At 43.6% G+C, this 25,094-nt stretch overlaps 1 protein-coding gene across 1 annotated transcript; it reads right to left on the bottom strand.

The window, feature by feature from the left end:
• Positions 1 to 10,111: 10,111 nt before the first annotated feature.
• On the bottom strand, positions 10,112 to 14,594 carry LOC141727918 (transforming acidic coiled-coil-containing protein 3-like). The gene is made up of 6 exons (XM_074534201.1): positions 14,412 to 14,594; positions 14,278 to 14,321; positions 13,271 to 13,431; positions 11,827 to 11,933; positions 11,501 to 11,621; positions 10,112 to 10,285 (listed from the first exon to the last, which is right to left on the bottom strand). Exons 1-6 carry the CDS (start codon positions 14,414 to 14,416, stop codon positions 10,220 to 10,222), a joined length of 504 nt encoding a protein of 167 aa, XP_074390302.1. The 5' UTR covers positions 14,417 to 14,594; the 3' UTR covers positions 10,112 to 10,219.
• Between the last annotated feature and the right edge of the window lie 10,500 nt (positions 14,595 to 25,094).

The raw sequence follows: 25,094 nt of genomic DNA, 5'->3' as shown, positions 1-25,094 counted from the left end.
TGTGTCAAATTCAATGAACCCATTTCCTTTAGAATAAGTTCTTCAAACCAGTTATCCATTATCTCCTCTGGGGAATGCACCAGCTAAGAAGAGAACAAAGCTAACTGAAAGCTTTGGGGATCAAGCAGCCCACATTAGTCAGTGTGAACAGGCTATGCTTCCTGGAGCTCAGGAAGGTGCCACTCAAGGTGGAGAGGAAAACCAAATGTTTCCCGTGAATTTCATGTCTGGGATTTGTCTCCAATTTAATGGACAGGTAGCAATAAAGCAACAAAAATGAAACAAACCAGCAATGAATGGTAGATCCAGGAATTGAACATTTTTGGGAGAGTTAGTTATGCAACATTTTAATATGCAGGAAGTTCCATTGGTTGTCTGTCTCTTGGCATTTTAAACACCATTCCCTGCCTCTCTTTCCATTGGCAAAGCCAACTGGCCTGGAAGGCAAGTGACAAGAGCTCCCCTGGCTTACACTGAGGAGTTTTGTGAGATCCTGTGCCTGACAGATGATAATTTTATTTATGATCATGGCACCACCCTCCACTGTTCTGTTTGAAGGCATTGCTGGTGTTACATAGAGCTATATTTGGGTCGGAAGAGAGGTAAATGTTGGTCTAAAAATACATCCAGCCTGGCTCCTAAACTGAGGAGACTCAGATGCAATGACTGCTTTGTTTTCCCAATCACTGCATCATCTGCTGCTATTCTGATCTTTTTCCATGGTATTCACCCTGGCCCCCAGAGTTTAGATGCAGAAAGTCACCAGATATAATCCATAATATCAGTAAATAATGCTGTTTATTGGATGTTGCAGTGAAGATGGGGTTTAGTTCATTTCAGGGTGTCATGACCTAGGTGATAGGAAGTGAATTGGAGCACAGGGATCTGAGTAGTAACATGCTCTGGGAGAAATCACTTTGGTGCTCTGCCCCTCTCTTTTCCATGGAGGTGTCTGGAGATTAACAGTGTCTGCTGCTTGTACACCGCACACTTGAGGTTTTCAGTTCCAAAAGCTGAGTGTGTTGCTAATACTTTCCATCTGAGGGGCAGCCTGGAGTTAGCACTTCAAATTTTAGCTGCCCAGATCTCGTGATAGGAAAGCTGTTGTTCCAATAGATGAACTAATTAACAATGAAGCATCACATCTGGTTGAAAAAATCTCTGCTGTAGTTTCTATGGAGATTTCTGTAAATAAATAAAATCCTTCCCAAAGAGTGTTTTCACCAGCAGTTGGTTTCCAAACAATAGAACTCATATCTGGGCCCCAAATCTGAAGTCTCCAGATCAGATCTAGTATGACTGGAATCTAGGACACCAGGGCTGGTAGATTTGCTGTGGATTTAACTCTTTAAGACAGTTGATGCCCAGAACTCCCCCTTCCAAAGGGAAACCTGATCTTAATTTTTTGGGTGCTTTTTGCATTACCTGTGCCAAGCCATGGAGGAGCTCTGTCTGTTCTTAGAGCCCGTGGTAAAACATCACATATTTATAATGTGCAAAATGTGATGTTTCAAAATTAAAGTGGAAACAGCTCCATGTTTTCTGTAAAATGAGTGCTTTTAAGAGATTGTAAGGTGTGGCTGCTGTTAGGGCCCTGAGTAAGGCAGAAGCTCCTCATGGGCATCCCTTTGCAGAGCCCAGAGCAGCTGGTACTGACAAATCCGTGACTCCGGCTCAGGATATTCCGGTGCTTGGAGTGGCTCTTCACAAGCAGTGAGAGTTGTTATTAACCTCCTTCTGCAGCCTGAGGTCCCTGCAGTGGCAATTATGCAAAGTGCAGCCTGGAGTCTATTTGTCCGGCCGGGATGTGTAATTCATTCTTCTGAGTGCTGTTGTCCTGTCGTAGCATAAAACCCATTTGAGGAGCCGTGGGAAAGCACTTGGATAATGACAGAGCTCAGAGGCAGGAGGAGGATGCTGGTGACACCAGCTGGTGATGTGGAATGAGGTGACAGAGAAATGTGTGTGTGATAAATATCTGTACCAGGTGTGAAAATACCATGAGCTGTCCTTGGTCTGCACTGAGAAGATTATGTCCATTCAGACCACACACACAAAAAAATAAAGCAGGAAGTATCTGTGTACACTTGAGAGTAAACATTGATATTTTTTGGTTGGCTCCTGAGAGAGGAAGAATCCCATCTGGAAAGAAATTAGTCTCCCAGAGACCTTTGGGGTTAGCAGTACCTAATCCTAATTTCCAGGATTAGATATGAGCTGAGCATCTATGACAACTTGGTCAGGAAAAGAACTGCAGCTGGAAATATTGGCAGTATGTTTGCCTTTTTTCTGCTCATCTATGTGTACATATAGATGTACATGTGTCCATATGTATATGCACATATCTGTAGGTTTCACTTCTTGCTGTTTTACCAAAGCTTCCTAGGACATCAGAAGCAGATGAAGTGGGCATCTGTCTGCTAGGAAGTTAAGCATACTTTTTAAATCCATTTGTTCATTTTTTTCCCAGCACTGGCTGGGCAAGATGCCACTTGTGGAAAGTGTAATCAGAGCTGGAGCTGCTGGTCTCTGGTGTTGTTTTGGAGGGATCTCTGAGCATAAGCCTGGCTGCAGAGAATTGACTACTCCCCTTTGCACAAGAAGAGAGTTTCAAAGCCCTCTGTGAAAAATAGGTGTGCAACTTTTAGTCAGGGTCCAACTGAGTCTCAGGGTCCCCTGAGTACACGTAGCCAAGGTTCTTGACCCTACAAGTGATATCCCAAAATCTTTGTGTGCTGTGGAGGAGAGAGGTTCACAGGCAGGTGATGATAAGTTTATCTCAGAGCAGTAGTTTTGTCAGGCAGCCTGCTCTCAGCCCCCCATGCCCTGCAGTGCCAGGGATGTGAAGTGCCCTCACAGCCCCACTGGGGCTCACCAGCTCCCAGAAATCCTGCCGTGGTGTTCAACCCCAGCTGGCTACTCAGCCCTAGGCAGCTGCTCCCTCACCTCTCCAGTGGGTTTGGGAGGAGAATCAGAAGAGTGAAAGTGTAGGGGGATACAGTATGGGTAAATGAAGGTAGTATAGAAAGTAATCTTACCCCCTAAAGAGTTGCAGCTGAGCCAAATAGTAAGGATTAGGAGCAGACCTGATTTTAACATGCCACACCTGTAGCCAATAAGAAGAGTGTTATAAAAGAGTGGATTGGTGGGAACAGGAGTCAGTTGGCTGCTGCGAGGACAAGGAAGAGTCAGTACCTAGAGGAGCTGCCTACAAGAAACACCAAGGAGGTATGAAACTTCAGTAATATGGAACCTTTGCAATATAATGACAGTAGAACTCTTGCACTAGAATGACAACAAAAGTGAGACTATTCATGGGCAGGGATAATGCAAGCATAATGGGTAAAGCAAAAGCAGGGCATGCAACAAACCAGAACAAGGAACAAACTTAGCACTTCCCCAGGAAGGTGTTCAGCCCTGCCCAGGGTAGCTGGGCTCCATCATGTGTAATGGTGACTTGTGAAGACAAATGCCACCACACCAAACACCCCCCCATTCCCCCTCCTTCGCCCAGCCTTATATCCTGAGCCTGATGCCATATATGAGGTGTGGAGTAGCCTTGGGTCATTTGGGGTCAAAATGTAATTTCCTTTCGGGAAGGGAAAGGAATCTTGTGATTTCAATGGGGACCAATAGAGGAATCTTTGGTGCATGTCCCTGCCCTTGATGGCATACCATGCCTTTTGATGGCTTTGACTTTGGGAAATATTTTTTTCTTTTTTTTTGTTGTTTTATGAAGTGTCCATGCCATGTCCCTCATATCTTCCCCCCTAAGGTGTGTCTTCCTCCTTGACTTTTTCCACTGCTTTTGCAATATCTGTGAGCTTACTTTGGGCATGTTTTGGTCCTTTGCACTGCACCTGATATAGTCCCGGGCCATTTTCTTAGAGTCACTACATTTCCAAAAATTTTTTTTTCTCCTGCAATTGCAGTTCCTTTGATGGTATCTCCATTCCAGAGCGCTTGTAAGTCCTTCTTTTCTGTTTTGGCTTTCAGCGGGGATCAATTTGGGCAAGCTTTGGTGCATCTCCCTGCACTGGATGGCATATGGCCTGCCTCTTTATGGGCTTCACTTTGGGATTTTTTTTTTTTTTTTGCAGTTATTGTGAGCTTCGTTTGGGCATGATTTGGTCTTTTGCAGTGCAACTCCCTTCCTCACAGACCATTTTTTGAAGCCACTAAATCTGCCGATTTTCTGGCTTTTTTTCAATTGCATTTCATTTGATCCTATCTCCTTTCCAGAGTGTTTGTAAGCCTTTCTTTTCGGGGTCGCCAGATTCCGTTTCCCTTCCCGAAAGGAAATTTCATTTCCTTTTGGGAAGGGAAACGGAATCTTGTGATTTCAATGGGGACCAATAGGGGAATCTTTGTTGCATATCCCTGCACTTGATGGCATGCCATGCCTTTGCATGGTTTTGACATTGTGAAAAATTTTTTTCTTCTTCTTTTGACTATCCATAGCATGTCCCTCATATCTTCTCCTCCAAGCTGAATCTTCCTCCTTGACTTTTTCCCCTTTGTGATGACTTTGATATAAATTGCTCATTCATTACAGTAAAAAAAAAAGTTGTTTTGAACATGACAGCAAAAATAACTTTAAGCACAACTTAATAATAATAGATCACCAATTTTAGTTAATAATTTTATGCAGTACTGTTTGGTGAGTGAAGGCTCGGACGCTCAATATGAGATCAGCAAGCTATGTTTATTGCAGAGAGTATCAGACACTTATACAGCACATAATAAGCTTATGAATGTTCTGTAAGCCAAGCGATCTATTGGTTAAACTATACCATCAACTCTTCCTCATTCCTTTGGGCCTACATTCCCTATTTCCCACGTCTCTCTGTCTACTTGTTATCATACCCAGCTAGGCCCAGGGACACGCTATCTTGCAGGTGCAAAAAAACTCAAACTAGCTGTGTTCGGTACTTTCCCAGCTCCTGGTCGGCTAACAAGGGAATGTCTACGTGAGCTCTATCATGTAGCCATTTCTCCACACTATACTATCAAAGTTTAAAGGTAAATTATTATGTATTAGGAGATGGTATAAAGTGTATGTTCTAATGTGTAGGATATATACAAAGATACATACTTGAAAGTCCGTAGAGGAAACAAATTTTTCCGTCTTCTGTTTGACTGTTTGTCATATAATATTTGGTTTTATTTCCCAGGGATCGATGAATTTTAACTCTGGAGTCCTCTATGCTAAGGATGGTCAGCTTACAGATGATTAAATGTTCAGTAATGGTGAGTTTTTCACTTTCTCCTTCATTGTTTTGCTCATCTGAATTAAAAAAAAAAAAAAGGCAAGATTAAAGAAATAGTGTTATTATTTTTTACCCTGTTATGTCTGTTTCCTCAGTATTTGCTGGAGCTGGGCTTACCCAAGCTTTGGGTAAAACCAGCTTTGGGTTCCTTCTGTCTCCGGGGAGTTGCCCAGTTTGGTTGCATCTGGTGAAATTCACCCTGAGACCTTACAGAACTAGCTCAAACTATGTGAGAGCCATTTGCAGTTCTCTCCAGCCACCTGGAAAATGGGTGACGCTTCTGAGGATCTGGCAAGTGTAGTTATCCAAAAAATACAAAGACTAAAAAAATCATAAGCAGGAAATATGGCTGCAGAGAAAACAAACTGGAGAGAACAAAAGGTGATATTGTTATCCTGTATTAGAAACATCCACTGTGCTTTGATTCTGGTAGCTGCCAGGGGCTTGTTTGGCCTGTTTAGGGAGGTGTGGGTGTTCACTTGTAGGTTTTTTCTCTGGACAAGTCAATTCAAACTTTGCTAAGCTTACATTTGAAAATTACTCTCTAGAACAGTCCAGCATGACATGCTGGATGCCGTCTCCCAGAGGGACCCAAAACTGCCAGAAATTTCACAGGGAGGGGTGGGTGTAGAATACTAAAACCTGTCAAGTTTTTCATTTTTATAGGTATTGGCAAAGAAAAGGAATTTATCTCTAAATTCATTTGGAAAGAAACCCTCTCTCTATCCACTCATTTGTATACAGGAATGTAGGAAACTCGGACTAGAGATGGGTAATAGTTTTGAAAATAAAGGTATAAGTTTTATCTAGGAATGAACCAATCAAGTGCCCTGAAAGCATAAGAACAGCTGCAGGGGCTGAAGGGAATAGAAAGGGTTCTCTGGCAACTTTTGCCTCAGTTCTCTACCTGCCCCCAATGTACGTCGCAGCCCCGGCCTGAGCTCGGTGGCACTGCTGCCGCCTTGTGGACAGAGAGCGGTACTGCCGCCCCCCGACCCAGTGCCAGTTTTCCTTCCAGTTGTAAAACTGCAAACATCGCAGTGTTCCTCTGACACCAGCGGTTCTAGGAAGTAGAGGTGTAGGTGGCCTTGGCCTCCCACAAGCCCTCATGTCAACTTACTCTGAAACATTCGGGTGGAAGTTATTCTATCTCATGAACAGAGGTACCTTTTCCTTACAGGTGCTTGTGCTGTAGTTTGGATTCTGCTTCCTAACATTTCTAGTGTGACAGGGTTTACCATAGAGACAATCTGCCAGGAGGTAGCACTTTAGGGGGCATGGCAGTCCTGGGTGTGCATTCTGAACTCCTTCAGAATGCTAGGTTTGAAGTATTTCTTATCTCAGGAAAACAGCAGTCTTTTGCATCTGCATATCAGCTGTTGAAATTTTGGGTTCAATTTCTTGAATCACAAATGTCATAGGATTCCTCCCAGATGGCAGCTGCCATGAAGTATGGCTCTTCTTGGTCTTGGGTTTCAGGGGCTGTTTCCAAAGTGACCTACAGACATTGGAATGAAATCATTATTTACTGTGTAAATAATGATTTCTCCAAAGCATCAGCCGTGGTCTAAATGTGCCATTCTGCCTTTTAGAAGTACCAACATCACAGGATTAGGGGCTGTTTCCAAAGTGACCTACAGACATTGGAATGAAATCATTATTTACTGTGTAAATAATGATTTCTCCAAAGCATCAGCCGGGGTCTAAATGTGCCATTCTGCCTTTTAGAAGTACCAACATCACAGGATTTTTCTCAGATTAAAGCTTCCATGGAGTTGGATCTCTCAAGCCTGGCCCTTGAGAATTGTGGGCCTCCTGTGAACTGGTCTTGCCAGAAGGGCTTGCTGAGTTTTCCGTTGTGTGGGAAAGAGATCCCATTTAGAGCCTGAAGCCTCGTATTTCCTGTAGGATTTCCACTCCTAGAATTGCAGACTTTGGAGGATTTCTTATACAGAAGTTTTCTGGGAACTAGGACTCTGGCTGGATTTGGGTCTCTGGACTCTCACGTGAAGTGACCTTGAGACACTAGGGCATGCAGATTTCCTTGCTGTTGAAAAGAGCTATTGTTCACACCCAGGAGCCATGGTCTGAATGGGGGTGTCACCTCTTAAATTTGCAAATGTCACAGGATTTCTTCTAAATGAATGGTGCTAAGAACATAAGGTCTGGCTGGCTTTCGACTTAGAGGTGCCTCCTCTAAATTGGTTTTCAGATGCTAGGTTGGAAAGTGTTCCTACACATGCCAAATAGCCCTTGCTATGCAGTTAATAAGCTTCAAACTACCATGGAGTTGCTGCCCCTGCAAAGATTTTGGCAGAGCCTGGTTGTGGTGCCCATTCCACTCCACCCCCCTTAGCAGGTCCCTATGGTTGTATGGGGAATCATTGTGGAGCATGCTAACCCAGCTCCATCCTGGGATCAGCACCTGTATTTTACCCTAAAATTTCTGTCCCATTATAGCTCCTGTTAGGATACAAATGTAACTTCTCTGTTTCCACTGATTTTACCCCCAGTCATCTTTCCATACAAACATTGCTCCACGCTCCAGAGGATTATTGTGAGCAGATGTGAGCTCTGCTGTCCCTTTGGACTGACAAAGACAGAGATTTTGTCCCAAGTTCCTTTTGAACCTGTCCTGCACCTGTTACAAGTCCTCAGTCTCCTGCAATTTTGTGGGTCAGTCACATGTAAAACAGCACAACTGGCTGGCATGCTTTGCTTATGAGGGGAGACAAGAGAAGAATCCCTCTGCTCACACCAGACCTGCAGCTGCCAAACCTCACCAAAGCACCTGAGGAGCCCCCAGGGACTGATGGTACAGAAGGGAGGTGATGGAGGACAGCACAGCAGGCAGCCTGCCCTCCATCTGGCTGTGAAGAAGGCAGGGCTGGGAACTGTCAGCTACATCCCAGCAGGTCTGGCTCATGGAGCCACCCTGAGGGCTTCCCCTGCCTTTGGGCAGTCCCAGCTGCTGCAGCTCACTTGACAGAGACTCATTGTCTATACTGTGCTTGGCTGCACTGGAGATGATGAAGCTGAGGACAGCAATGGTTGCCTTCACATCCCCTGACTGCAGATGGGAGGGAGAGAGGGCGAGCTCTGTCACCTTGGGAAGGCATCTGCAGATTCATTGCTGCCCGTCTCTGGAGCATGGCTCCATCGGGGGATCGTGGTAAGGACAGCAGTGCTCACCTAACTGTGCACCCGAGGACAGCTTCAGGATCTTGTCATACTGTGGGAGAGCAGAGCTTCACAGTGAACACCAGCTAACATACTTACTACCAGTGTTAACACTAACAATTCTTACCTAAATATTAATACTAGTAACACTTACTATGCGTATTATTAATCCTAGTAGAGGCTGTTCTTAAGGCTGAGGCTTGCATGAAGAACACAAAATTAATTAATGATGCTGATTATGCTATTGTGGTGTTGAACTACTTGGCCTCCACTGCTGTAGCCCCACACTTACCTCAATGGTCTCACCCAGCAGGTCCCAAAACACCTGGATGCAGATCAGCTTAAGCTTCACTGATGTGATTAACAGAGTTCACTCTTTAAAATTTTTAAAAGTTTAATAAAGGGTAAAAGGACAAAATAATCCAGCACTGGGATGCTTTTAGCACACAGCCAAAGAGCACAGAGGTAGCTTAAAATCATGTTCACTATATACTGTTACATTGCTGAGGTTACATGCATATTCATTAACTTACACATTATTCAAACATTCCTTTGACTTTTTGATGTTCCAGGAACTCTCTTGTTTGGTTTTAACCAAATCTTTCTAACACTATGGCTATTTCTTCTCCTCTTCCACCTGCCACTTTCCTAAGCTGTAAGTTAAAAAGTACAGCACAACTTCCACAAGAGCCAGGCATTTAATATCATTGCCACTACTGTCCCCCTCTCACATTAGTGCAGGAATCAAAAACAACACCCCACAAATCACAAACCTGAAGCATGTTTATTAACTAACTTTGATCTATAGGGAGTTTCTGCTACCTACACTGAGCAGGAGCTGCCTCACAGAGGAGTGGAGTCTGGACTTGAAGGCGTTGCTGCTCATTTCCCACCTGCCCAGGCATACCACAAGGTCGGATTTAAGGGAAGGGCTCCAAGTGCAGCTCAGCACACTCAGCAGCAACAGCCCTTCTGAGGGAGATGCACCTACAAGTCAGGGAAGTGAGGGAACAACCTCCCAAGTAATTTCAGGTAATAACAGACAGACAGCAGGACTGATCTTATCCAAGCTGTCTGCTATTGCCTAGGGCTGACTTCATCATGGCCTGTGACCTGCAGCCCACAGCTCTCAAGGTTCTCCACTGTGGGCAGGACCAGGGAGATTGACTGACCATTTTATAGCCAATAGTGTCAGACAGACTAATGACATGGAAAACCCCAGAGAAGGAGAGCAGCAATCGGTCCTGCCATTAAACCCTCTGCTTAACTGATCTGCAAAAACAAAATCACTCCAGCTCCTCCTAATTATAAAAACCCAAACCCACAAACCAAAGCCAAAGTTAAATTCCAAATCTTTTTACATAACTAAACACTTGAGAGCATTTGTGCAGGTTCAGTTTTACTTCAATCTGGTAACTCTGGAATGACTTAAGTGAGAGAGCAGCAAGAGCAAATGGAGATAGTGCCCACGGCAACTCTCCCCAGCAAAGCCAGGTCAGGAGTATAGAACTCTGAAGTTATCACACAGGGCACAGACTGAAGGTACACTGATCAAGAGTTTTTCATTGAGCAATGCGTGAAAATGCTATGAAAGATACTGTTAATTTGAAGCAGCAATTAAACATAATAGATATTTCCTACAAAAGATACAGCCAACAATATCGAAGTGTGAATCAAGAACTTTATTTTTTCCCCACATACATTAAAAAAAGTGAATAAACACACAAGACAGCAAGTCAGAGAAAATAAACATATTTACAAGACAGTTATCAATTTTTTTCCATCTTCAGGATCAAGTCATCACAGATTTTTGTTAATTCATCATTTTCTTCAGTCTGTGGAAGAAAGAAAAGAGTGAGTTTCAGGTATGTCCAAACTATGCTAGAACCTTGTAGTGAGTCCCATTTGCCAGTACATGCAATAGGAAGTTCATTTACATGATAGTGGCTCATGCAAATTTAATGTAAAGGAGAGTCTACAATGCCAAAGATCCCATGGCATCCTTAGGAGTCTCAGGAAATGAGAAATGAAATCCAGTATACTGTTTCTGCTTCTTCCAGAGACATTCCCATAACACATGGAGACCAACTGATCCAGGGAAACAAGGCTTTTGGGGCTCAGCCTTTGTTAGGTACACCAAAACTGAGGACATGGACAATTTAGATTCTAATCTTCATAAGAAGGACTCTGTAAAATGATGCCTTGATACTTTTACTGACATGTGAAAATTTCCAGTTTGTAGAAATTTCCATTTCTTATGGAACAGTTAAACCATTTCAATAAGAACTCTTATAGTGTTACTGTATTTATGACAAGACCAAACCTAGTTCTGTGTTAAATGCTTTGTCTCATCTCTCCAGTTACAGGCCTACTGTTTCCTCTGCTATGCAAACTTCAGCCATAAACCTGAAGACTCACAAGTATGGGTTTTTTCCATAACAGGAATCTGTCAGCATTATCAATTTTTGAGTCTTCAATACTGGCAGCAACAAAAATACAGTAAAACTAAGAGCATGCACTTCCAGCAGTGACTTTTAATCTTCAGAAAGGTTGTTCCTTTGAAGGGTTCCAACAAAGGATATGCCTTCACAAAACATTCTGAGACTTCACCTAATCAATATGAAACAATATAAAGTGCAAGGACTAATGGCCTGAACAACACTGAAAACTTGAGTCACATGCAGTTAAATATGTGCTAACAGCTTACAAGTCATGCTCATGAACAAGCTGAGGCAGACAGTTATTCAAATTTACTCCCAGATTCTGCTCTGCACCATATATAACTGTAATCACCACCTCTTCAGTAACTTCCTGACACAGGAGCCCAGACTGGTTTGGAAATGAACCTTGTGCTCCAAAAGAATCTAAACATACAGACAAGTCCTGACATGACACTTATATCAGGTCTCAATGGTAATTTCCCAAAGCCTACCAGGAGAGCAGCCATCCCAACCAGCACAGCCAGCAAGGCTCCTCCTAGCCCTGACACCAGGGAGTTCTTAGGCCAAGGCAATAGCTTGGGCAGACTCACCCATGGTGCTGTGACTGACCTTTTGTTCCAGGATCCTCTCCAGAGACTGGATCCTCATCTGCTCCTTGCGCAGAGTGGCTTGCAGTGCTGCAGTCTCGGACTTGGCTTTGCTGTGGACCTGGGCAATTTCCTCATTGGCCCTGAAACAGGCACAACATGGTGTTTACATTCCCCTCAGACAGCACAGCAGAACTCTCAGAATCACACTAGATGCTTGTACTTGAGATTAATTACTAGATGAAGTATATTTAAGCCAGGTTTTGGCACTATTGAACCACATTCTGCAGCTACTGTGAAAACTGTGTGTGCCATTCCTGGTACCTGGCTTTTTTACATAGTACTTACTGCTGCAGCTTTTCTTCAGCGTGGGCCTTCAGCGCCTGGTATCTCTGCTCCTGCTTTTTAATTCTAGACAAGAAATCTTCTGCACATTTCTTCAGAACTTCTTCATTCTAACCCAAAACCCAAAGAAGTTCAGTTAGTTGTTTAAGCTAGTAGAGGGAGGAGTTTCCCCACTTGACAATGGGGTTATTTGACTACACCTGAGGGGCAGTATTTGCTCACTGCAGTTCCAGAAACAACTATTAAATCCCACATGCCTATATGGACTAAACTGCTTCCTTTCAACTATCTTAACCTTGCAAACATTTATTCATCATATTTGCCCCCAACAAATTATTCAGTAGCAAACTCTAGTAAAGAAGGCCAACTAAAACAACAGTCACTGATTGGTTTTGTTTGGTTTGCTCCAATTTTTTTAAAATCAGCTTTGTATTAAGTTACAATTGCCACAAGAATAGCTACAAATCCAACTTCACCAAAGAACCCACAGAAAGATTCAGGCTTTGGACCATGACGTAAAGAAATCCAACACTAACAGCAAGAATGTTACCCTGGTAACTCCATAGCTCACACTATGAACATATTTTATTAGCCATTGTAGGAAGCTGGAACTGTTTGAAACAATTGCTAAGACTCTACTAATTGCAGGTCTTGAATTTAGTAATTGGGTTTCCAAGCAATGTTTATCTCTGTGCCAAAGAAAGGGCTTCTGAACTTAGGGTGGAGAGGGAAGGGACACAAGATGAAGGAAGCCTGCCATGCTAGCAAAGAAGAAACTGAAGTTTTAACAGACACTATACCTGTTTCTAAAACCTAGACTAGCATGAAACTTCTAAGGGATTAGTTTCTGAGTTTTTTAGTAAACAGGGACATTAAAGATAATTGAATGAAAAAAATCTGAAGGCACTTTTTAAAGCACCAACTGAATCAATTTTCATGCATTTCATGGAGTAAGAAACCATAGCTTATCCTCGCTACCTTCTTTCCTCCAGCCTCTGAAGAAGCTGCAGAACAAAGGCTTGACTTTAGCTTTAGAAAAAAGTCACAAGCATCTTAGTAGGGAGCACCTAATAACCTATTATTCTGACTTATAATTGCACATCCTCTCCAGCATCCATTCAACATGGTGTAGGGAAAACAAGCTGCTCTTATGCAGCAGCTGCCACATGAGAGTCTCTATGATTAGCAAAAGAGATGTGCTGCAGCAAGAAAACAGCTCACTTCTGTTTGAAGAAACTTTGCCTTCTAAGATATTATCTTACTTTAAGTCAGTCACTAAATACAACAAATTAGTTTTTTAATAATCTTTAAATAAACAACTTAGCACCTGGTTTTACAGGTAGTCCTTACACTACCTAATTAATGGCTGCTCTAGAAATGACACCATTTCCTCTCCCAAAACAAATGAGATTTAGTGAAGGGTATTATTTGCATTAAATCATCTTACTTTATGGTAACCCTCTAACACCTCTTTCTGTTTCTCAAGTCGTTTGAAGATTTCAGAGAAGGACTTCTCCATAGAGTTCAGATCTGAAATAGCTTGCTGCTTCTCTTCCATCAGCTTCTGTATTTCTTTCCTTGAGGCTTCCTTCTCCTTCTGAGCATTCTCTAGAGAGTGGAGTTAACCCATGATAGTTATTGCTTTAGCATAAAACCAGTTCCATAGTACAGCCAGTAACCCCACACCTTCAATTCTTCCCCTTAGGAAGGTTTCATACCCTGGCCTCTCACCTGTAAGGACACCATGTCTGTGCTCTCAAGAAGTCTTTGTATTTTTGTTACATATTGCCTCACACCAAACTTAAAGCCATTCAAGACCATGACCATGTGCTTGCCAAAAGCATTTTTTTCTCCTGCTCCTCTAGAGTCTACTGTTACAGGAGCCTTGAATGTTGTGATAGAAGCAAGGATCCAAAAATATTTTTCATTAAACATACACAACAGCTGGAAGATCTGGAGGAGACTGGGATAACAAGTCAGACTAGCACAGCAGACTTTCAGAAGAGGTTTGGGTTATACACCCAAGCTGTTTCCCATGGCCTTAGAGGAGCACAGAAAAGCTGGCTCAGATGTGCCTAATTCAGCTTTGAGCTAAGAAAGTGAACTATACAAGAGCTTCAGTGGATGTCTTTCCTAGTTTTGAAGCCACAAACTTGACTAAAGCAAAAGGCCAAATCCTCCAGCAACAACTTCTAGTGATACCTTGCCACTTAAATGATGCCAGAGAATGAACAATTAAACACAGAGTGCTGACAACTGGATCTGCCAGTTTGAAAAAACCAACAGCTCCAGTGAAGAATAAGAAAAAGTTGTGTTCATGCCTGATTCAAAAAGTCATCATTACCTATCAAGTGATATCATGTCTATGGATATGCATAAAATTGTGAGTCTATCTTGTCTTAAACCTTATGTCCCAGCCCCCCAAGGCATGCCAAGCGTAAATATGGAACTTACCCATAATTTGTGTAATTGTCAGTTCAAATTCAGCAACTCTTTTTCTAAAAACCATGAAAAAGAAAAGTTGAACATACATTAGAAAAAGCATCTGGAATAACTAAGTAGATATAAAAGTCAGGACAGATTCATACCCCATTTCTTTGTACTCCGTATGAAGCTTATTATACTTCTGATTCCATTTCTCAATCTCCAGCTCTTTCTCTTGAACCTTTGAGGGTGAAAAGGTAAGCCTTTACTTTTTGCACAACAAGAGATAAAAGATTTGATACTAAAAACAGTCTGAAGGGCAACTTGAAATTAATACAGAGAGAGAAATAAGTTCTAATTTCTTAACAGAATCAAAATTGGTATTACAAACTTGACTCAAATAAAATTTAGATTAATACATAGATTTTGCATATATGATTCCCAGCACATTGCTAGTATCTTGTCAAGTGGTAAGATCAGAGTCACCTCAGCTATAACCTCTGAGAGAACACAATGGACCAAGGAACATTCTGGCAAGTGACACACATTTCCCTTATTTACAGGGCAGACAAAAAAAGCACTTCACAAACCTGCTAATATTAACACATGAGAGAACAAACACCAGAAGCCTGTTCAAGACCAAAATGCTGTTTGCAGTAGCTTTTAGGCAAAGTGGAAAGGGGGAGGATGAAAAGATGCCTCAATTCATTTGAGAATAATGATAGCTAAACTAAAGCAGAGCTCACAGTAATAGAATTAAGCAGCACAAATACTCTTTGCTAAACATTTTGTGCAAGCTCCGTAACAAGTTAAGAGCTGTAACCACAGAGCTAACTGCACTGTGGGAGGCCTTCAAAGACAAGAGGCTCAAAATACATAAAATAACTTGGAATTTAAAAAAATAAAAGAGAAAGTAGAAGCACATGATTATTGCTAGCTTGCTGGTTTTGTCACAAAACTACACAGTAAACTGTAGTACACTGATTTTTCCGTATTTTAGAGCAATCTAATTTTAAATATATTGCAATATTTCAGGTGACAGGAAGCAGGATACTAGCAAAAATAGAATGTTCTATTAAGACAAGTAGTGATAGCTAAGCTAGGAAAAAATATTACAAAAGCAAAGGTATGTGAAAATGGAAACAAATTGGAAACTGGCACTTGCAAGCTCAAAACAGGTTCAGTAGACCCCAAAAAAGCAGGCTTCCCCAAGTGCTGTATTTGCCAAGAAGGAAAATGGATTTTCACTTTCCTCCTATTCCTGAATTGTTTCACAGATAGAAACAAAAATAAAAGTCAGCCTGTCTTCCTTTCAGGTTGATATTGTAATTCCAGGCATTTTTATTTAAGTGACACAGCTGGAGTCATCCAGTCACACTTACAACAGTGTGTGCAGGTTTAAAGTAGTTCTTTCCAACATGAAAGAGCAGCACTTTACTGATATTACAAGCTTAACCCCCCGCTATTATATACGTTCTTAGTTTTAGATCAATGCAATAAAAGCTGTCCCCTGTCAAAGCTACATTTATTTTCCTGTACTAGACAATATGCTGAGTGAAAGTCACCTCCTGAATGACACAAAGTAAAAGTTATTCCTACAAAAGCCACTATTTCTGCACTCTAAAACAAAAGAGGAACTTAAGCAGCAAATAATCACAGGTCATCTTTGTTTGGTGCCCCTAATGCCACTGCCTGCAGTACAGCAGTCAGGAATTTTGGAAGCTCCATCTTTTGCTGAAGTGATACAAGTAGCTTTAAGGATATTTATGCTCAAATGCTCCTCTTACATTATTTAGTGTTTGTAAGGTAACATATCTCAGAAGTCATACTTCAACAACTGGAGTACTTGATTCATTAAGTGGATATATAAGTCTTCTTGCACCAGTCAGAAGATGGGTTTTTAAAGGCAATTTCTGCAATTACAGAACAGGCTTAAAATCTTATCAACTACTTCTTCCCTCCTTCACTAATGTTTTTATCCTCTGGAGTGAGCTCCAGACTTCACCTTCACTTTCTCAGCTGGACATGATCTTATGCATTCAGGTCCCACAAGAAAAGAACTGACATAGCACTGAACTGGCACTACAGCTTTATCTTTTCTTAGGGAAGTTACGTAAGTCACTCTCTTCCATTGGCATGAAAATGTATTCCTGCTTCTTGAGTAAGAAGTATCCAGATCACTGATATTAAGCCTAACTATCCCATCTGATAACAGGTGCCTTCTAATAGTGAGTAGATATAAGGCAGAACCTGACTAATAATGAAGTTTGTCCTATGTCCCTAAGTGCTAGCTCTAAAAAGTTCTATACCTACAGCACCCATCAAGTCCACAGCAAGCTTTTCGGAATGAGATACTCATGTCAAGTACGATGAGAAACACGTATCCCAGATAATCCAAACAAAAGAACCTTCCAAGGCTATGCCAAGTTCTCCTTTGGAAGGGCCACCATACTGTGGGGGCCTGAATATATGTTGTATTGTAAGACCTGTGTGGGTCTGAGTTGCTCCAAACGAGCTGCAGCGAAGATTACAACAACTGGTGCCCCGTGTGAGGAAGAACACACAACCAAACATTGAGAGAAGGTATGGAATCCCCTGGACAGCCGAGAGCTGTGGCAGCCTGAGAGCTGGGACTTTGGAATATAATATGGCCTTTGAATTAAGGAGCTGTAGCAGCAGAAAGCTGTAAGAATATGGCCTTTAAAGAAAAGAGCCTTGGAACATCTAAAGACAGCCGAGAGCTGTGGCAGCCAGAGAGCTGGGACTGTATAGGGATATGTATATATTCTATGGTTGTATCTAAGACAGCCGAGAGCTGTGGCAGCCTGAGAGCTGGGACTGTATGCATATTGTAATTGTATAAACACTGCAGCGAAGATTACAACACCATACCTCTCTCTTCAGGAAGCTAATTGTGCCTTCCCCAGCTCACACTCCAGCCTGCCTGTCCTCTAAAGGCAGCTCTGTCACCTGCAGCGCTTCCTCCCTCCCAGTCCCTTCAGCAGCGGCGTTCAGCCGTGTCTCCCGGAACGGGGCACCCGGCTGAGCAACACAACTGCTCCTGCAAGGGCCACATGAGACAGATGGCAATCACCTGTTCACTCCCACGGCCTCATGACTGCATTGCACACCAGCTAACAGCAGAAACCAATGTGGTTACTTCAGGATCATCTTCAGGATGCTCTGTATTAACACTTGTCTAGAATAACTCCCTAAGCTGCAGAAAAGTTTATCTAGCAAGATATTAGGAAGTTTGAAGCTTAATAATGGAGCTGTGTGCATTGTGTTTGAAGGCTCACAAGCAGGTATTGTGTTTGAAATAAGCAAACATTGTTTAACCAAAGGTACCTGTGCTTACAGTGGTTGGATGGAACTACTGTCAATGTGCTTTTGCTGTGTGTGATTGGTCACAAAACTTATAAAGTGAGTTGTGACATTGAGTTCTTCATCTGCTGCATGGGATGTGAGCTGGTGGCATCTTCCCATTGCCATAGCCATGGAATGAGGCTGATGCTGGAAAATCAAACAGCTCGAGGCACGTTCCAGCAGTCCCGTCTCATTCGTGGTTTGTAAATAGCCCTCAGCCAGCATCCAAGAGGATCCAAAGTAGGGCAGTACAGGTGACCCTGGCAAACCTGCCCTGTGAGCAAAGACTGAAGGAGTTCAGTCCCTTTTCCTGGAGAGGACCTGAGGGACCCCAGCCCAGCAGCCCAGGATGTACAGGGCAGATCTGAGGAGGATGGAGGGTCTCTCTGCAGGAGGAGCCCATGGGGAAGGCAGTGGGTGGTGGGTACAAGCTGTGCCAGGAGAGGTTTCACCTCATTATAGAATAAATTTTAACAAGGAGAGCAGTCATTCACTGGAACAGCCTTTCCAGGGACAGGTCCCCATCACTGGAGGGCTCCTCATGCAGGTGGTCAGGGTGGAGAAAATCCCTGTGGGCTTCCCTTCCCAGAAAACATTGAACTAGAAAATCTTTCAAGATCCCTTCCTGCCTGGGCTGCTCTAGGATTATTCTACAATTCTATCATCTGCAGAAAACTAGACTGTAAAATTATGATGGGCTTTTTCAGTTGTTACTGTACAGAAGCTTTGTATTTGAGGATTACAGGTGGTGGTCCTGCCCATCCCATGGCCCTCACGTGGGAGAGCCACACTCAGGTATGAGCCAGCACCCGCTGGTTTCTGAGCCTGGGGTGGCTGCAGGGATGGGGACACAGGGGCTGTCCCTGGGACCTGTGGAACTGCAGCTGGTCTGGAAAGCCAGGTTTCCTGGTTTGGAAAGCCAGGTGCCTGCTAAGGAGGGCAGGAGCCTCCCCTGAAATGGAGAATGTGAACCCTCCCCACCCCTCCCAACTGCTATAAATTTTAAATTAAGGGCTCTCAGGCAAAAATATGGGAGCAGGAAATAACAGTTCTTTAACAGGGAAAGGAAAAAAAATAAAGGATAAAATATGCAGTGAAAATAAAGGATAAAACATGCAGTGAACCAAACCAACACTGCCAGAGTCAGAACCCAGCCTGACACGCTGTGGGTCAGGCTGTTGGCAGCAGTCCCATTGGAATTGTGGCTCAGCCCTCCTGCAGTGTCAGGGCTGGTTCTGCTGGAGCAGGGATCCTGGAGAAGGGTGCAGTCTCTGCCTCTGAAGATCCAGGGGAAGGAGAGGCAGCTGCTGTTCCTCTGGGAATCCAGTGGAGAAGCCGTGCTGGTGTTCCAGAATCTCCAGATTATATCCAGGTAGGAATGCTTGGCTCCTCCCTCTGGGCTCACATCTGCCAATGGGATGCTGTAGTTCTTATCAGCCATGCAGGGACATTCAATGGCTGTTATCAGCAGGTGTCCCCTCCCGAGGGAGGAGTGAATGTGGTCACTCAAAGAGAGAGAGAGATAAGGCAAACTGCCCACTTGACAAAGTGCCATACAGATGGTAATTGACAACATTTTGCATTGCAATCTTCAACATGGTCACAGCACGTGCCCCACAGCCACCTGTCCCTGCACCCTGTGAACCCCACTCCCACCCCAACCTCCTGTCCAGCACTTTCTGTGCCCCACAGTCCTTTTCTGTGCTGAGTTGCAGCTCTCCTGTGCTCTCTCTATCCCAACATCATGTCCAGTGCAGCAAGGATCAGTGTGTATCTACCATTAAATGTCTTTTTATTTATGCATGAATAATTGAAACCTTGCATTATTAATGTTTTAATTAACCTTTACACAAGGTTCGCTGTTTTTAATGCCTCCTTTCATCTCCCTGAGCAGTCTCTATAATGTGTTTAACTGTTGACTTTATGTCCTGTCAGTTGTGTGAGGTTTTTAACTGCAGTGTGTGCATCTTCAGAAAGAAGTCACTGCTGAAAGCCATGGAATTGACTCCTCATGAAAATCCTTCCCCATTTATGATTGCTGCCATTGCTAAGCTCTGTCTTGGAAAGGCTGATGCATTTTGCCCTGTGCTGCTGCAGCTTTTCCTGTCTCTCCCTGCACAAGGAAAGAATCTGGGTAATTTTCCTGACTCAGAGCTGGCAGCAGAGAGGAATGAGCACATGCTTTCCTTTGGGAAGCCAGGCTGGGAGCTGGCAGATGCCCTGGCTGCAGGGGGCTGCATTATTTACTATTTTATTTAATGTTGCTGCCTCAGGTGTACAAAGGCGCTGATGAATCCATGGTGAGCCTGTCTCTGTCCTGTGGGTAGCACAGTATTTCTCTCCCAGCACAGTGATAACCCATGGGACATGGAGCTGGAGGACCTGATCAAAACAGAACTCAGTGAAATAAGTAAATAAATAAAGCAATGCCATTAGGGAGGCATAAAGGGGCTCCAGAGCTTGCTCCCCTGACCTGGGACAGCTGTGTTTGCTCCCACCTTCACCACCATCTTCAAGAAAACTCTGACTTTGTGCTCAAGAAATCACCTGACCCCACCAGAATGAAGCTGTGGCTGATCCCACCAGTGTGAAGCTCTGGCTGAGGTGGAGCCAGGTCCCCCCTGCAGGTTCAGGAGGAATCATGAGCTCAGGTGATGCAGGAAAAGGTGCAAACAGCTCCTGCAAAGGAAACCCAATCCTCTGCTCACTGTTGCTGTGATGCTGCTGCCTCACAGCCCAGGGCAGCTGTGGGAATCTACAAATCTACACAAAAATGCTTTAAGCAGGTAATAAGCAGAAATATTATAGTAAGGGTATGAAACACAAGTAATAAACAACATGATTATGAATGTTTATTTTTAGGTTAACAGACTGGGGAAATTGTGGGAATCCACAAAATCAGAGAGTTTTGGGAAAGCTGCAAAAGGCAGGCCCCAGAGACAGCAGAACTGGGATTGGAGCTGAGCAGCAGCCATGAGATTGGTCAGCAGAAAAAGTATTTCAACTGTAGAAAAGCAAGGAGAAGTAGAACAATGGTCTGAGTATTAACACTTGTCTGGAATAACTCCCTAAGCTACAGAAAAGTTTATCCAGTGAGATGTTAGGAAGTTTTCAGCTTAATAATGGAGCTCTGTATGTTGTGTTTGAAGGCTCACAAGCAGGGATTGCATTTGAAATAAGCAAGCATTCTTTAACCAAAGGTATCTGTGCTTACAGTGGTTGGATGGAACTACTGTCAATGTGCTTTTGCTGTGTGTGATTGGTCCCAAAACTCATAAAGTGAGTTGTGACATTGATTTCTGTGTCTGCTGCCTGGGATGTGAGCTGGTGGCATCTTCCCATTGCCATAGCCATGGAATGAGGCTGATGCTGGAAAATCAAACAGCTCAAGGCACGTTCCAGCAGCCCTGTCCTTTTGGGGATTTGTAAATAGCCCCCAGCCAGGGATAGGCAGTTACCCGGACAGGTGCTGGCACTGCAGGAGCTCCATCTCACATCAGCACCCAGCCCTCACCCCCAGCTCACACCTGTCCAGGTGTGTTCAGCCGCCCTGCCTCCTGCTCAGGGCTCTCCCACAGCTGTGGTGGCTGCAGTGCAGCCAGCACCTGGCTCGTCTTCTTATTTTGGGCTTATCTTCTCCTAATAGACCAAAATCCCTGCTGTCTGAGCCTCCAGAACTCAGAGATGCTGAGGGGTGTGACCCTGTTCACAGGGGTCTCAGGTTGAGGGAATAGATGTGGATCTGACTCCATGTTTCAGAAGGCTGATTTATTATTTTATTAAATATATTACATTAAAACTATACTAAAAGAATAGAAGAAAAGGTTTCGCCAGAAGGCTAGCTAAGCTAAGAATAGAATAGAAATGAATGATAACAAAGGTTTGTGGCTCAGTTCTCTGTCCAAGCCAGCTGACGGTGACTAGCCATTAATTACAAACATCCACATGAGCCCAATCCCAGATGCACCTGTTGCATTCCACAGCAGCAGATAATCATGGTTTGCATTTTGTTCCTGAGGCCTCTCAGCTTATCAGGAGGAAAAATCCTAATTTTCCCTATCCTAATACTTCCCTAATGGAAGTATTTTCCATAAAAGATGTCTGTGACACAGGGGTATCTGAGAGAATGAACAAAAATTAAACGGTGTGGCTGGGGGAGCCCAGCCCTCCTCCCCCAGCTGCACTCCTGCACGTGGCTCTCACTGTGTCAGGCACAATAATGTCTGTAGAAAGCACCAAACCAGTAATAGTGCCTGCGACCTGGACCAAAGGGATTTTCCTGTGCCCAAATGACTTTATTGCCAGGGACAGCAGCATGTTGGCTCCTGGACACTCTGCTGAAGCCACAGACGGCTGCTTAATGGGGAAAATAACGGGACAGTAATTAATAATTGTGATGAGCAAGGTTTTCCATTAACTGATCACATATGGCAAGTAATTCAGCTTAAAATTTGTCATTATCACTTTTCCAGCATAAATTGAGAAAGAATGGTGCTTCATTAAATCTGTAAGGCTCTTCCAGAGTAAGCAGCTACTGACCATTCACAATAAGCTAATTAAAACCCTTTCACAAGAGAAAGAGCAAAGGTTGGTGGGAATAAATTGAATTCCTGTTAGCATGTGCTCAGCACTGACTGATGTACTGGAGATGCTCTATCTGCATCCACTCCATCTCAGTCAAGTGCAACCTTTGGCATGCAACTATTGTCACCTTTTCATTAGTAACTGCTGTTAAATGCCATAACAATCCAAGCTGTAGTTCCATTTTTTTCTCAGTTTACCATGCAATCTCCTGGTAATAGTTCCTTTTACACCAAATTGCACGTAAAGAAAAAAAAAAAAAAAAAAAAAAAGGGGGAAAAAAAGAATAAACCTGGTGGTTAATCCTGATAAATTGATTTATTCACATCTCTCTGTCATCCTCCTCTTATTATTATATTTAATAATAATAATATAATAATAATACATTTAATATATAATATATAATATATAACATATTAAAATAATATATTATATATTTTATATATGTATATTTATTTATATTTATATGTATATTTACATATAATATATAATATATAATATATAATATATAATATATACTAAATTATAGATTATAATATATTTAATAAGAGGAATATTCTATTAAATATATATTAATATAAATTAAATATTATATATACATAATATTTAATAATGCTCGGGCATTGAGCACTCACTGTTTGCCCTTCCTAGGTGACCTCTGGGCTCAGAGGACAGGTGCCTGGGTGTCTTTGTGCAAACAGGAGTAGAAATGTTCAGGGAACTCCTTTTCCTCCCTTTTGCCTTTAAGCCAATTGGCAAATACAGAACGTTTCATCCAGCTGGTGCCTGAGAGGTTTCATTTTCAGACAGGGACATCTCTAATAAACACCACTGACCCTGCCTGGGGCTCTGTGCCCTTCCCTTCCCTCCGAGGGCATCCCAGGGCCACGGGAGCAGGGACAGCCTGGGCACTGGCTGCTCCCTGCACCATTAACAACCCCCTCTCTCTCCTGGCCTTCGGGGCGGCAGTCACAATGGACAACCAGCACCGATGGTGCATGAGCACCAGACCCTGTCTGCTCTCTGTGGAAACCTTCCCCGCTCCACCTCCACAGAGCCCTGCAGCTCAGCAGCGCCTGCAAGGATTTAATCAACAGCTCTCTGTAAAGCAGCAGTTTGTAAAAAACCATTCCCTCACCGCCCAGCAATATCTGCCCTGAATTTTTTATGAAACGATTCATTGATTTCAGGAGTGCAAGTTCAAGTGGAGTGGAACTGTGAGTAAATTCTGATGAAATGCAGCACTGAGTTTGTTTCTAAAAACAGGGTAAAAATGAAAAAGATGAAATGTTTCCTGAGGGAGTTGAAAGAGCTCCAAGAGTTGCTTGAAGATCAGGTTTTGGGGCTGAGCTCTGCAGACAGAAAAGGGGGCTGCTGTGAATGCATGAAGGCTCTGGGGCTGGAGGGGGCACAGGCTGCAGAGAAATTCTCACAGCTCAGATGCTCTTCTCACTTCTGGGCTCAACAATACAAATGGGCAGAATTCTGGCAATGCCTGGAGCATGCTGAACCCTGTAAAAGTGTCTGTGAGCTCTGAGATCTAAAGGCCCTTCTGGAGAGGGGACAGAACTGTTTGCATCACTACTGAAAACTGTTTGGCTTTTATTAGTGTGCAGAATGGCAAATATTATAACTGCATTATTACTGTGTTAAGTTCCTCCTTTAAAGAACAAACAGCTGTGTAACTGCAGCAGTGAGTTAACACCTTTGTGATTCAGGTGTTTATTGTATTCTCCATTTCCAGCTGCTGGTCTCCTCTCTGGGAGCACAGCCCTGGATGCCAAATGTGTACACCCTTAGTCTGGAAACTCATTTCTGCTCTAACCTTCCAGGGAGCACAGGGAAATCCTGAGTGTGCCCAAAGCTGTGCTGAGGCTCTGTCCTTTGGCCCCCTCCCCTGTGCCCCCCAAAGGCCCCCACAAGAGCCAGCAAACCCTGCAGCTGCCCAGGGCAGGGCCAGCCCCCAGGCGGCCCCAAGGGGGTGGCAGGTGCCAGGCCCCAGCTCTGCCTCCGTGCCTGAGTTTGGGTTTATTGCCACTAAAGGTGAAGCACCCCGGGTGTGGGCTCACCAGAGCTGATGTGAGAGGGTGTCTGTGATTTTCCATGAACCAGCGACGTGTGCTTGCCCTGCCCACCTGTATTGCCAGTCGGGGGCTATTTACAAACCACGAACGAGACGGGGCTGCTGGGAACACACCTCGAGCTGTTTGGTTTTCCAGCATCAGCCTCATTCCATGGCTGTGACAGTGGGAAGATGCCAGCAGCTCACATCCCAGGCAGCAGACACAGAAATCAATGTCACAACTCACTTTATGAGTTTTGGGACCAATCACACACAGCAAAAGCACATTGACAGTAGTTCCATCCAACCACTGTAAGCACAGGTACCTATGGTTAAACAATGCTTGCTTATTTCAAATCCAATACCTGCTTGTGAGCCTTCAAACACAATGTACAGAGCTCCATTATTAAGCTTTAACCTTCCTAATATCTTGCTAAATAAAATTTCTGCAGCTTAGAGAGCTATTCTGACAAGTGTTAATACACAGACTATTGTTCTATTTGTCCTTGCTTTTCTACAGTTTAAATACTTTTTCTGCTGATCAATCTCATGGCTGCTGCTCAGCTCTGCTCACAGTTCTGCTGTCTCTGAGGCCCACATCGTGCAGCTTTCCCAAACCCCTCTGATTTTGTAGATTCCCACAACCTGCTCCTCATGGCTGGAGCCTGGCTTTGCTCTGGAATGGAAATCTCAGAGCAGCCCTCGGGGGCTCTCTTCCTTTCCCCAGTCAGCTCCTCCTGTCTCACAAGCAGCAGAGAGGGGCTGTGCCCCCTCTCAGGCTGCCCCTGCAGCCCCTGGGGATGGTCACTGTCTGTCCCAGCCTGGCCCTGGGGGCTCT

The sequence above is a fragment of the Zonotrichia albicollis genome, unplaced genomic scaffold (genome assembly GCF_047830755.1).
Source record: "Zonotrichia albicollis isolate bZonAlb1 unplaced genomic scaffold, bZonAlb1.hap1 Scaffold_257, whole genome shotgun sequence".
Taxonomy (NCBI): domain Eukaryota; kingdom Metazoa; phylum Chordata; class Aves; order Passeriformes; family Passerellidae; genus Zonotrichia; species Zonotrichia albicollis.
The sequence above is the reverse complement of the archived record's forward strand: the minus strand, read 5'-3'. Positions and strand labels throughout refer to the sequence as shown.

Coding starts and splice junctions, on each gene's coding strand:
- LOC141727918 (XM_074534201.1), bottom strand. Junction 13,432..14,277: donor GACAATTACACAAATTATGG/GTAAGTTCCATA, acceptor TCCACTCTCTAG/AGAATGCTCAGAAGGAGAAG. Junction 10,286..11,500: donor AGAGGATCCTGGAACAAAAG/GTCAGTCACAGC, acceptor TTTCTTCCACAG/ACTGAAGAAAATGATGAATT.